This window comes from Colletotrichum destructivum, chromosome 11 (assembly GCF_034447905.1).
Source record: "Colletotrichum destructivum chromosome 11, complete sequence".
Taxonomy (NCBI): domain Eukaryota; kingdom Fungi; phylum Ascomycota; class Sordariomycetes; order Glomerellales; family Glomerellaceae; genus Colletotrichum; species Colletotrichum destructivum.
Genome location: NC_085906.1, coordinates 713274 through 726945, shown reverse-complemented (window position 1 = coordinate 726945; position 13672 = coordinate 713274). Strand labels below are relative to the sequence as shown.

Here is a 13672-nt window from a genome sequence, read left to right as displayed (position 1 = left end):
GAAAACAACGACTCTTGTTATCTATCTACTCAATGAGACTCTAATTCGCCGGTTGACTAGCCCCGGAATTAGGTTCTATTCAGCCAAACAGAGCAAGAGTCAATCTGTGTCCTCCGTTGGCGCTGACCGCGGCACCGTTTACCCATCGTCCCTCCTCACTCGCCAGGAACCCAACGATGTACGCAACATCGTCGGTGGTTCCAAAGCGGGGAGCTGCAGATATGCTTTTAATCTGCTCCTCGACGAACCCTGGGAGCATGTCCTTTGCTGCAGCCAGCGCGTCTGTCTCCGTCGGTCCAACAGACACGCTGTTAAAGGTAATACCTGTGCTAGAGGCAAATGTGTCCGCAAAAGACCGCGTGTAGCTATCAAGCGCAGCCTTAGTGGCACCGTAGGTCATAATGAACTCAGGATTGCCAGTCTTGCTGGCTGTGCTTGAGATGTTGATAACGCGTCCTCCGTACTTTGGTGCGAATTCCATAAAGGCGACTGTAAGGCTGACAGGCGAGTAGACGTTGCCGACCATGATTTCGTTAAAGTTCTTGGCCTCGAGGGTCTTGAGGTCTACAGTCCTGCTGACGTCTCCAAGGATGGCGTTGTTGACGAGGATGTCAATCGTAGTCACGCTAAGTCTGCTTACAGCCTCCTTAATGATCTTAGGCCCAACTGCAGTATCTGTAACGTCCGCCTGGATAGTGATGGCGTTTTTGACTCCTAGCTTGCGGCACTTCTCTAGCGTCTTGTTGGCAGCGGCTTCGTTGGCAACGTACGTAATGGCAAGGTTGCTTAGACCCTTGCGGGCAAAATGAACGGCAATGCCGCTGCCGATTCCGCGAGACCCGCCAGTAATAACGGCGGTCTTGCCCTTTAGCGACCAAGGCTCCGATGGTGAGGGGACGTTGGACATTTTTGCGATTGTGGTGATTAGGCAATTGTGGTGTTAGCGATGTGGTTTTCTTTGATTAAGTTGGAAGGAGAGTTGGCTGCTTGACTGGATAATGAAGCGAATATACTTGGAGAGTCCGCCTTTTGCTATCTTTATATACTCACAGAATCCTCACTTTCGATTAGAGTGTGCATATCATCAGACGATGATAACCCCCTCCCCCTCCTGTTAGATTTGTAATGTTATTCGTATATTCGTCCGAACCTTGATGGGGTTACACAAGTACGAGTTTTGGTGCAGACAACATCAACATCTCACAGGGGGACAAGATCCTGTAACAAGGTGTTCAAGTGTGACTAAGATGGAATGAGTAAGGACACTGGACTGCGGCCCGAAACACGTCTCTATGCATTAGTAAACAGAGTTGACGGGGCAGTACAGAATACACGGTCGCAACAGTGTACACGTTTGCATTCGAAATGCGGCCCCCCATGCTATGGCGGACTTAGGGCTTTGACATGCTTGTGCGTGCGGACGTTGCGGGGATGCACTGCACGCTCGTGCGGACTTGACAAAGTTTATTGTTTCTCTCCACATCAGAACGCCCGTTAAAGCTTGGCGAGGGCCATGATGCGAAAGCGAGGCCATGGGCTGCTTGGCTTAGCAATCATCGGAGATGCTGAGTGTAGGCATTTCAAAAATGATTCCGCCGGCGGCTGCAAACCCAATGCCGTAATTCTCCCCTCATGTTCGGAAATGAAGAGAGTAGATCCTTTGACTGCCGGTCAGTGGCTTTGTAAGATTGCGGACGTCTCGACCGTCTTTGCGGATGAGGCGGAGTTGATGGCGGTGTCGGCGGAAGGCATCACTCATTCCATGATACACTGCGGTATGGAACAACAACAACAACACCAACCGGGTGTTGAACGCTTCATCGCAAAAGTCAAGATTTCAGAATATCGTCTGCGGAGAAGAGCTGGCAACAAGTTCTCAGAACCGGATCGATAGGCCAACTAGAATAAAACCAAAATTACATCTTCACGGTCGAATTGAACAAGTACGCTCCCAGCCTTCAACGGGCTCTGAAATGCCGATTAAGCTATTTCTCACCAGTAGCTGCCTCCTTCAGGCTTCTGGTCATGATGAAGTAGCCCTCAACAAACTCGCTGTCATGCCCCCCCTTTGAGAGATTCAGGATCCCTTCCTCGGCCGGGACAGGATACTTGCTCCAACTGACTTCATCGACCGGCGGACCACCGCCGCTGCTGGGGACAGCAGTAGCGCGAGCTTGCCACCAACTCCAATCTTCAAGACCGGACACGGGCATCTCGACCATGGAGCTCCTGTTCAATGGCAGCTGGTCCGCTTCCGAAGAAGGGGCTGTTGTGTTTGCTGTGGTTGTGGTGGCCCGCATATCATTCGGCGGTGGAAGGTGCGGAACCAATATGGGTCCGGCGAAGAAGAAAGCGTGCATTTCTTTCATGGCAGAACCGACAGCCCAGCGAGGCAGGGCAACCTCTTTCATTGGAAAGAGGCCGCCTGTGTACAGGTGCAGGGATCGCATGGGGTCAAGTATCACACCACGAAGCTGCAACTTGGCCTGGTGTGCGGCGGCAAAGAAGCCAACCACAGTGTCCAGAGCAGAGATGTGATACGGAGTAAGCTCGAGAGGTGACGGTGGAGATCTGAGTACCGGGTTGGCGTGAGGACCGGGCGCGTCCGAGTCAGGGCTCCGCTCGTCACCGAAGGCACTGTATATATCCTTCATCTGCAGATCACGAATCGTGTTGAAATAGCCCGCGAGCCCATTGAAGCCCGCGTCGGCGTTTCCGAGACCGACGGGAAACTTGTACGACTCGAGGGCCATCTCGGGAGGTTGGGGGTATTGTTTACTTTGATTCTCGAGGGGCGGATGTGCCAGCTCGATGGAGCAGCCAAAGTCGGCGAGACAAAGAGCGCGACCGAATCCTGCAGGGAGAAAGTCTGCGTATTCGGCCGTGTTCGAGCTGGTGTCCTGGTAGGCCGCCTCAAGCATAGTGAGCATTCCCAGAGCATATGGAAACGAGAGGAGGTTCTCGACCAGGGCGATAAGACTTCTGGTCGTTGGTTTCCCACCGTGGACTTCGGGCGGCGGTGAGGGTGCTGCGACTGAGTGAGAGTCAGGAAGCAGGCAAAACTCACGGACGAAAAGTCCCTCGGCATTGAAGATTAGCAGTGACTTGTCCAGATTATTGACCATGATCCAGCCCCAGATAGGGTTCTCAAGCGGCCGATGGGATGAAATTTGCTGCTGTTCTCGCCCTCGACAACAAAGGTGGCATTCAGCCGGGCGGTTTGGTTGATCCGCGGGGGGTTTTGAACAAACTGACAGACTCCCAGCTTCGAGTCCGCTTTGTAGGCCGTATTAGGAAATGATGCCAGATCTATAACCTTGCTTATTGGGATCTCATCTCAGAAAAAGTGCCTCGAGAGGCAGGGGTACAGTGCTGTTCGTGGAGAATCAAGGGTTGCCGGCTCAACGTAAGACACAATTTGGCCAAACTTGTCGACGATGTGCAACTTTGTGAAGACAAACTGGCCGTGCGTCACCGGCTTCAAGGGTTCATGGATCACACCGTGGCCGCGGATCTGGGCGAGCTTTCCGTACGGCGCCTGGTTGGAAGAGGCGACGACGTGCCTGATATCGGTCTCGGACAGGCCGAGTTCGCCAGCCAGAAGAGCATCTTCTGCATGCGGTCTCGCATGATATCCTTGAATGAGCGTCGTGAGATGGTCCTTGATGCCCGCAAGAGGGGCAAAGAAGTACTCAACCTCCGATACCTGCTCCAACAGGGCGTCAACGTCAGCCTTCTTCTGCTCGGCGGGCTGCGCTCGTGCAAAGAGCTGTCGTATTCTGGATTTGAGGGCCGAGGACGCCTGCGGCGTTATAGGAGATCGTCCACAAAACGACCGGTAGTCAGTAAATCCTTGGAGCTCCGTGAGCGTCTTGTCGTTTCTCAGCCTGTAGTGCCAGTTTTGTTTCTTGTCTTGTTCGAACCGCCAATGCTCAAATCTGATATGATGATACTCGACCTCCCACTCTATGAAGAGTGGAAATCACCCTTGGCCGTCGCCGAAGCCTTCCTCCGACGAGTATGCCGGTTTTGAGGAAGTAGAGCTGTCCGTGGAGCCCAAGGACTCGGGCAAAATCTGTCGGATGAACGGTGCCTCGTTGGGGAATCACCTGGATAGCAAGTCTTCCCAGTCAGAGATCCCAAGCTGACGAGAGAATGGGCCGAGGTCTGGTTTCTGGGCAAGTTGAGACGACAGCCTGACCTGAACGTTGTCAATATAGCCGGATGGCCAGCCTGATGATACGCCGGTGAACAGCACGGTGAAATCCTGGCGGACTCCAAACGGAGGGGCCGACACCTCTTCGAGCACAAGCGTATTAGGCAGTCTGCTCTTTGCCTCTTGCCTTCCCTTCGAGGCCGTCTCGGTTGCGTCGTCGAGCCTTTTCAGCTCGCCAAGTATGGAAGCGATCGCATTTTTATGTTTCTGCTGGTTCGCTTCGAAGGCGGTGCCCCTAACCTCCATTGCGTTCCACCACCTGAAGAAAATCTTCTGATAGACGTGCCTCTTCTCTCGCGCTATGGAAGCTATGGCGGCCTCGAAGGCGTTGAGTTCTCCGATGGGCTTCAAGTCGTCGGCAGAGGGGGCCGCTGTCCTCGCGGTCGATTCTTGTGGGTTCTTCTCGGCCTGTGCGGTTGACCAGACCTTACCCGAATCTTCAGTTATCCAGTTATTTGTGGAAACTTGGTCGTTGGCCTTTTGTTGTGCGGTCGATGTCATCGTCGGAGAGAATTAACTGAACCATCTTGGTCAGCATCCGCTTGGTCTGGGCGCTGCCCCTCTCGTCACCTTCATACTGCATTCGGAGAAAGGCAAGCAGGGCTTCGAGCGTGTTTGTGCCGATTGCAACTGGTTGATGCTCCTTGGCGAGTTTCTGAAGCCTGACTGACAGATATTTGTCCTCGATGTGCAGATTCGACCGCTGAAAGGGCACGTTTCTCAGCATGCCGTGGCATATGACTCGAGCTGAGTCGTGGTCAGCCTTTTTAAGAAGCCAGTCTGATCTACTTGGACCCGTCACGGTCTGGGCGGTATGAATATTCATGGCGCATGCATCGAGGAGCTCGCCGTAGGCCGGCCGGGCATCTTCTTGAACGGTATTCGCCACGGAGAGAGGGTCATCCTCCAAGTGATCGTGGAAGCCGACAACGAAATAGTTTAGGGTTGCATCTTTGATCTCTTGTCGGTTCCGAAGTCCAGGTTGTCATGGATTGATAGGACTGAGGTGTTGTGAGGCTGGTAGTCGGCAAAGAACTCATTGCCGGACTCGACAATCGTGAAAGGAACTGTCCGGGGAGCATCGGCATTTGGCTTGTAGTCGCGCAATGTCGTTCTCAGCCCAACGAATGTCTCTGCCTGCTACTCGATGGATAGTTTGGGATTAAGAAATGCAGAAGTCAAGTTCTCGACGTCAACATCGGCGAGGTCCGCCTCGTTGATATTGCGGATCCGGTCACTCTCCAGCACGAAGATCTGGGACGATGGCGTCGACGAGTTCCTAGAGTAGGCGATCCTGAAGACGAGGTAGGGTGTGGGAATTGATCGGAACTTGAATGAGTCAGCATCAAAGCTTGACATGGTAATTTCACCGCGTCATTGCTAACTGACTAACCTTGACGTCGGAATATTCAGGTTGGTTATCACCGTTTTCCACCACCTCGTGGGTGTATCCGGCCTTGAGCTTAGCAACAGGGTGATCTACCGACGCCTTCTCAGTAGCCGTGATCCCCTGACGGTAGGCCCTAGGAATGGTTCAGCTGAGGTAGACGCCGACGCGCTCCCCGCGGACCTGTCCGTTGGTTACATCAACGAAGCGGGTATTATCCTTCGCCATAAGGCGGTGATTGGACAGTTGAAGCTGTTCCATGACATCGTGGTTGAGTAGGCCGCCGGCACGGAGGATCGAGTAGTCTGGCTGAATAAGAGGAGCGACTCTGTATTTGCTTTGAGAGAAATTTGTTGTGACGACGAAAGCCTGCACACCCATGGGCACAAAAACAGCGTTTGTGGTCATGGTTGGCTCCTAAGTCCCGGCAACGTTGACCAACAATAGAAAAACCACTGAAAGAGAGCTTACTACGTATGTAGATGTTGAAGATAGAGATATGACCAGTAGCACTGAGGCAGTCCGCGGCAACGATCATTCAACCCTGAACATGGAGTAGCATATCAGCTATCAGGGCTATGCCAGACGAGTAAGAATTTAATTCTCTTGCGTCGAGCAGCTTTCCGTACCATAAGGCCTAAATCCATCAGTCCCACGTAGGCTACTTGTCTAAGAAACTTCAAGGAACATTCTTACCATGTCGGAAACTGAATCTAGGGAGAAAAATAAATGGCCTGTTTTGTCATTTCACATACTCACCCCGAGAGCTGGCCTAAGACATATGCATATTACTAGCATAGGCGCTTATTGAAATGCTTCTGCATCCTAACGGCGCCATTAGAAATGTGTGATTTTCTTTTCTGTTTCCCCCTTGTCTTTTCTTTTTTTCTTTTTTTTTTTGGGGGGGGGGGGGGGGGGGGGGGGGTGTTATAGAGAGGTTCTCCTGACCAGCCTGCGGTGTCTTAGACGGGAGTTTGGAATACAATGGCATGCCGGTTCCTTCGTTCTAATGCTGCTTCGTTCCCTATTCTTCTGCCTGTTTTCTTTCGTTCATGTGACACCGAGAGCAGGGTAATTAAAGGTAGGGTCTGCTAGGTTCATAAATGTTTTTCTACAGGCTACAAACGGTATGAAATTAGTATCATCATCAACACATTCGTCCACACGCACGCAAGGACTTGACCATCATGGCGGCTACCAGAGCGCGGACTGGTGCACGATTCCGATCGTTTCCAGTTAGAGAACACAACCACGCCGGCGATGCAGCAGCTGAAGAGCTCGAACCTGATGCCGTTGTGCTGTCTTCTTACCGTGTCCCGGCGTTGGCCGCAGGGACTTACACGGCGAGGTTTGTCCAGTCCATCACGGCCGCTGATGGAAAGGCGGACACGCTGTCATCGAAACAGCAGTTCGCCGTCCGTGTGCCGCAGCTGCGACTGGACCCCAATGTTGACGTCCATTCGGTCTTTCCGGCCCCTGGTCACGGCTCCCACTCTAACACCCTTCCGCACGTCGTTTTCAACGAGGCAGAACTTCCCTGGGAGCGCTCCGGTCCCAAAGGCTCTAACGACTTTACATAGAATAGATAGGACAATCTATTAAGAACAACAGGTAAATCACCCTGCAGGACGATGACCTTAGCACATTGGATAAGTCTAGTGTTAGGCTTGTTAAGTTTTGTTGTAGGGCTTTACTAAATTCCTTACTAAGGTATGTTGAAATACGCGCCCTAAAGAACAAAGACCTAAAGAACAAAGATGTAATTAACCTCGCGCAGGAAAACCCGAATGAAACAACAAAACAAAGGGTCTAAAGCAAACGCAACTAATCAGATGCAAATAGATATTAGGACTTGGGGCTGAACCCCCGTCTGTTTTATAACATAATACTTAGACTAACGAGTACTACGATTTTTCGGATTGTGTAGCACATACGCCTATTGCATTTATATTAAATATGCTACGGTCTAGTTTGTGTGGTGGTTTAAATTGAGATCTTAGATGCACAGACGCAAATTGCTTTTAGGAGCCGCTGGTCTCGCCAGCATATCCAATTGTCTTAACGTAAGCTAGTGCAATAGGGGGTCATGCGCATAATTTCCAACATACGTGTTAGGGAGGCAGTCATATAGTTAGTGTAGTTTAGTTTGCTCGGATTGCTTGGCATCTCTTCAGCAGGGTGTTGGGGTGCGCTAGACGTTTATATTGCATTCAATAGCCGACGCCACAGCAGTTAGACTTAACTGATAGAGGTCTAGACCTTACTAGCTTGAGCTGGGCTGAAACTGGTGATAACCCGTGTTCATCGGAATTAGTTCAATTGGGTTTCGCTTCTGTACGGCTGAAGGTTGATGACACCGTACGGAGGTTTAGATCTCTTATGGCATGCATGCCACGCGACGGCGCAAGATTTGATCGATTTTTAGTCCAGTTGCAGCCACTTTTTGGCACGGCTTGTCCACTTTAAAAACCTTTCAATGACGCCGTGAATTCTGCGAAATCCAACATAACTTCGATCTTCAAGAGCTATCTGGTATCCAGTCTACCTCAGCCCACCATGGTGTTGAAGACGAAAGTATTCAACTGGGCCATATTGGGAGTCGCTGCCCTTCTCGGCACGACACACGCCGCAGAGGCATTCTGTACCCAGTCTGACATTTCGTCATGCTCCAAGGCGATTATCAGTACTAAAACGAGGACTGCGTCGTTGACAAGCTTTTGTTCATCTGTGCTAGGCTGCGTCAAGACTACAACTACTATTTCTGGGTCTCCCGTTACTGTAACGAGCACTAAAATCATTGTGGAGACATATACGCAAGAGGTCATCGTAAGTAGTGGTCCCCTCCTATATGACGCATAGGCTGTAGTCTACGTGACCTGACGTTAAAGCGCAGTAGCACTAATATAATGGGCCTTTTTTTGACATATAGGGTACTGAGACGACTACTACAGAGACTTTTTCATACACTGTAAGATTAACATTTGATTGACTTTATAATTACTAGGTTATCCAATCTAACGTGGACATAGGAAACGACATATACCGATGTAGCCACCTCAACAGTGCGCCCAACCTACACTGTCGAGTTCGTACACTGCACCTATGCTCACGCGTCAAGCTCTAATTAGTTGTTGATTTATGTAGGAAATTCGCGATTACTACTCGTAAATTGAATGGGCGTTGCGAAGCCAACCATCCTCGAAACCTTCGACGAGCGCCAACGTCAATATGTCCTCCAGCCGATGAGACCAAAGCATGCTCCTGCTTAATTGGGGCGTGTGCCACGCCAGTTACAAAAGACGTTAGGAAGACTATTACGGAAAAAACTACAGAAACCTACTGGAGTGTAAGTAGTAACTCATTAGACAACCACAATTCTTTTCTAACCACTCGGGCGACGGAAAACAGCTTATAGAGAAAAGTATTACCTACACGAATACCGAATACGTCCCTATACTCTCCACGGAGACCATTCCATATACATGGACGGAAACTGCCGGCATCTTATCCACCCACACTACAACCATAAAGTGCACTCCGAGTGCTACCACCTCTACCTCATTCTTCCATCTTCAGGCCACGAACGCGCCAGATATTAATGGCAAATACCTCTGGATAGCCCCGATAAGCCCGAGAATTCTCAGCTTTTCAATAGAACCCCAGGTTATTGAAAGCATTGAGGCTGCGTCAGTTTTCTCTATCGACGATGAAGGGAGATTGATCACCCGGCACTTGAATGGCACTCACTTCGCCAACGCTGACAACTATGGCGACTTTCAGCTTTTTCACATGGTGCCTCGCGATGAAATACAGCGTCGCTCATACAACTATTTCCGCTGTTCTCTGAAACCGCCAAGCGGCAAATACCAAGGAGGTTTCAAAGAGCTGTATTGTAAGGCGGATGGTTTCTGGGGACTCGACATCTTCAATTACTGCCCGTTATATAAAGAATGGTTCAACGCTGGTTTTGTATTAGGCACGGAGTGGTCTGAAACTTCGCCAGATTGCTATGCCGTGGTCTTCTTAGTAAAGCCGATTTGCGGATGGACATAGAAATATTAGGCAACAGGGGTATCTCAAGCATGTTTGAGACTTGTGAATGCATATGTAGATAAGAAGAGTATCGGTCTTGGTATGGCGTATGATCCCACACGAAATTGGAGCCTCTTTTACTCAAGCTTCTCCCAGGGTCTATTTGCTTAGAGGCTCGTTACACAAAAGTGATAGATGTCGCTAAGATGAGACCTGTCTTCGGAAGAAGGTAACGGCATCATCGACATCTTTTGTAACTCGAACAACTTATGAAACAAGACAGAGTCCCTTTAAGGCCTCAAACATTTAAGCTTGAACTCGCCCTTGTAGTGTTAGTGGTGATTCTCAGTATATTGCTTTCCGGATCTCTGTCAAGCGAGAAACGATTGGGAAGCAGATGAATTCTAACTCACACGAGGATTATGATGGCCTTTGATTGGGCTGTAGTAAAGAGAAATCAACTAGCCTTTGTGGCCTTTTACTTTTGGGGGGAAAGTTGTCAGCGCTTGCTCCACAGTATTTCATGGCGAACCCATGCGTGATGCCCAACTCAAACCTCAAACACGGTGGTTACTGGCCAGTTTCGGCAACCTCGCCCCTATCTAAGTTTCGGCAATATCGCCGCTCAGATGCCTCTGTTCCTTGCCGAGGCGTAAAGAGCGGTGATGCCGACAACCCCAGACCCTTTCGATCTGGGTAGTCACACATCGACCATCTACTCCTGGATTAGCCCGACGGGTTGGCATCGGAAGTCAACACACCCCGAAAGAGTTTATTGGAAGAAAACGGACAAATATGGCGATAGTCGCAACTGGTAATAGAGGCCGAGAGTAGTGCAGCGGAAGTGGCCGCGCACAAGTCGACAGCCCAAGAGAGGAGTAAGTTGAGGACGAACAAGGCGCACCAGAGGTCGTGCTGGCAGGTTGGACCCCTTTTCCGCAGAGGCGATCTCGACAATTGGAATAGGGACATCGATGCTCTACAGTGATTATAAGGGAAATGATGATGATGATGAGAAACATTGGTTGGAGTTTGGGTAAAATCAACGAGATCAACCTAGTAAGGTAGGGAAGGTTATTGTCTTTAACATGTTATAACAACACTGCCAAAGCAATCGTTCTTTGCAACCCTTCCGTCCGTCTCGTGGCTGCCTTGTTTTTCACAGAAAAGACGCCTCTGAATTCCTCGTCTCCGAACACGCGGCCCTTGAGCCGGCCGTCACCCACACCTGGATCATGTCCCGTCGCCGCGCGTACTCGCACCATGCCAGCCCAGTTCACCACAACCACGCGTTCAATCGTAACACAGGAATACAGAGCCACCGTACTTCACAGTAGATAATGCCGCCTGTTGTGCCCCCTAAGGGACGTGCGCAATCACTCCTTTCTGGTACACAGTCTCGGGGTCTCTGCCCTTTTTGCGTCCAAGCTGCGCCTGCAATAACAGCTAGTCTAAAGCCGTCACGCGACTGCATCCATTGCTTCCAAGTCTCAAACCAAAGGACGACTGCTCGCGTAGCAATTACCCACGCCATCTCGAGTGGAGAGATCTTATAGGCTTCTCTGGTTAGAGCCCTATAGTTTCCATCCAAGTCCCCATTGTCTCAAGCTCATCCACTGCAGTGCCGGATCTAGGTTCCGTTCCGCCAAGGAACAGAGGCCGGGATGGCAGCCATGAGATGCTCCATGCTCGAGCTTCCGTCTGTCGTAACTGGTGCGTTCCTCGACGGTGGCCACGCTTCCTCCCGATATTGAACATGAGGAAGATGCAAAAGAACAAGAGGGGGAGGAGAACAGAGTGAGGGCTAGGACGAGGACGCAGGAATGTGCACTTCAACTCGAGGCATGACAACGGTCGGGTGGCTTGAATTGATCATTGGTATGGGTCCTGTTATTCCGTTTGCTGCCGTGGCTGCCCACCTCCTCCATATCTTCTTTCCGTCTCGCGAGCGTATTGGCCGCTTGGCCCTGAAAATCCCTGGGGCTCGTGCCAGAGTCACAAGGTCACCACATCGTCAGATTCAACATCGCCATCATGGGTCTTGAGTCAATGCTAGAGTGACCTTAAAGCACCACGGACTTGTCGAGTTTCAGTTACAGCTTCTGCGATGTGAGCAACGGTGCCTGGCAAAGCTGCGAGGTATAAAGACGGAGCGGGTAGGGGCACTTCCAAGGGATCTGGTGCAAAAGCCTGTTGTAGTTGCTGTCTGGCTGACGGTTTGTTATCGGCACCTAGCACAATCACAATTCGGCGTCTCGCAGCTTCAAGCTCCTTCTGCGCAAAAGCTCCAAGGTATACGCTGCCTCGGGATTGTCGGCGCCGTGTTAGGTAGGACCTGCGCAGGGTTATTAGTTCGCCAATAACCGAGAAGAACCGTGTCTTTTGGATGAAGGCCGAACGGCTTACATGGGCAGAACGGCGGAAAGTAGACAAGCTCAGTCCGCGTCTGGCGGTCATCTTCTGTTAGTAGAGTCACGGAAAGCACTCAAGGACCGCTATATCTTGGGAAGACCCGTCGAAAAGAGCGCCCCAGGTTCTCAGGAAGACTCAATGCCTATCCCACGTCTAGCTCAACTTTGTCACCCGAAGGATCCATACAAACGGGCGGGCGACGAGCCTCCGCTCGCTCCCTATCCAGCCACTCCTCTGAAATTTGTTTCCTACTACCCTCCCCTCCTGTGTGGTGATCCCTTGGACGCCCGACCTTGCTGGCTTGCTTTCTGTGTTGCGGATGATGTCGTCACAGTATGCGTGAATTCCAGGCCCTTGGTCTCACCCACGAAATGAGACGAGATGAGACGCATACGGGCGGCTTGGACTCTGGCGCAGCACAGCAGACACACAGGAGGGGAGCCATCTCCAGACGAAAGTGGAGCTGCTGCCTCGCACAAGTCTGCTTTTCAACAGAGGAATACCAAGATGCCTACCGAATTCCCCAAAAATGGCCTAAGCGTTCCCGGGCTCGCGACCGACCTCTTTGAGAGCCTAGCGTTGGACACTCATCTGGACTACCGTGCTGTGGGCACATGCCTACGGCTCCTGGTGGGAACGATAGACGGGCAAGGTTTTACGAGACTCACGTCAACACGCCTCACGGATGAGCAAACAGCTTCCCACCCGACCCTTGCTGATCAAAAGGTAACAATTCCGCTGCACCTGCCTGATGTAGGACATTGGGTCCTCCTGGTGGCTGAAAAAGACGAGCCCAGCTTCGACGTGTTCGATCCTTTGCACGGCTCGTCAACCTGGCGTCCCGACATCAAACACATGGAAACCTTATGCGAAACGCATTTAGAAGGGGTTGCAGGCGGAAGGAGATCGATATACAAGAAAATCATCGTGCAACAACATAAAAACAATTGTGACGTTGTTGTCTTAATGCACGCTGCTCACCTCATCGCAGGCAAGACACCGAGCTCCCTCATTGATGTGAGCCTCTAGAGGAGGCTGTTCCAGTCATTTTCCGACTATGACGATGGGGATGATAGACCGCCCTGGAGGTTGTTTGCACATCTGGATGACCTGGCTGTCGACCTGGACGATGAAGAACCAATCGCGAAGCGTGCGAGGATTACCCCCGACGACATCGGCAGGGCAAAGGACCAACTCACAAGATGGTCCACTCGGGCAAAGGAGAGTCTGAAGAGCCTCTGCGCCGACAACATTGAACAGTTGGATGCGTTCGCGGATCATATCAGAGACGCTCAAGACGTTTCGAAATCACTCAAGCATCGCAATGTAGAGGATTTCGACCGAAAGCTCACACGACTGGAGCAAGTCTGCTTCGCCCGCGAGAAGATCGTCCAAGCCTTTCAAGACCTTCCGGGTCCCTCTCCGGAGGATATTACACATTTGGAATACGCAACAAGCAAGTTATCGGAATGCACACATCGGTTCAGAGACGTCGGAGAGTCCCGAATAGGACTCCGATCTGCAGAAGTCGCCCTACAGATTGAACTGCTCTGTCGAACTCGGTGCTTCCGGGTATAGAAAAGTGCGAGAGTGGGCAGACTGAGGGTTTCTGGTAAGGGGAGGTA

At 51.2% G+C, this 13672-nt stretch overlaps 5 protein-coding genes across 5 annotated transcripts; 1 reads left to right on the top strand and 4 right to left on the bottom strand.

Moving 5' to 3' along the window:
• Positions 1–79: 79 nt before the first annotated feature.
• On the bottom strand, positions 80–983 carry CDEST_15343 (Putative short-chain dehydrogenase/reductase SDR, NAD(P)-binding domain superfamily; the record flags this gene model as incomplete). The annotated part of the gene is made up of 1 exon (XM_062931499.1): positions 80–983. Exon 1 carries the CDS (start codon positions 905–907, stop codon positions 80–82), a length of 828 nt encoding a protein of 275 aa, XP_062787550.1. The 5' UTR covers positions 908–983.
• Positions 984–1985: 1002 nt separating this feature from the next.
• CDEST_15342 (uncharacterized protein) lies at positions 1986–3125 on the bottom strand (the record flags this gene model as incomplete). Its single annotated transcript, XM_062931498.1, has 1 exon — positions 1986–3125. One exon carries the CDS (start codon positions 3123–3125, stop codon positions 1986–1988), a length of 1140 nt encoding a protein of 379 aa, XP_062787549.1.
• Positions 3126–3337: 212 nt separating this feature from the next.
• CDEST_15341 (uncharacterized protein) lies at positions 3338–4717 on the bottom strand (the record flags this gene model as incomplete). The annotated part of the gene is made up of 2 exons (XM_062931497.1): positions 3338–3887; positions 4110–4717. 2 exons carry the CDS (start codon positions 4715–4717, stop codon positions 3338–3340), a joined length of 1158 nt encoding a protein of 385 aa, XP_062787548.1.
• Positions 4718–5356: 639 nt separating this feature from the next.
• CDEST_15340 (uncharacterized protein) lies at positions 5357–6011 on the bottom strand (the record flags this gene model as incomplete). The annotated part of the gene is made up of 3 exons (XM_062931496.1): positions 5357–5545; positions 5610–5726; positions 5787–6011. 3 exons carry the CDS (start codon positions 6009–6011, stop codon positions 5357–5359), a joined length of 531 nt encoding a protein of 176 aa, XP_062787547.1.
• A 2148-nt stretch (positions 6012–8159) lies between these two features.
• On the top strand, positions 8160–9656 carry CDEST_15339 (uncharacterized protein; the record flags this gene model as incomplete). The annotated part of the gene is made up of 4 exons (XM_062931495.1): positions 8160–8429; positions 8633–8688; positions 8748–8949; positions 9012–9656. 4 exons carry the CDS (start codon positions 8160–8162, stop codon positions 9654–9656), a joined length of 1173 nt encoding a protein of 390 aa, XP_062787546.1.
• Between the last annotated feature and the right edge of the window lie 4016 nt (positions 9657–13672).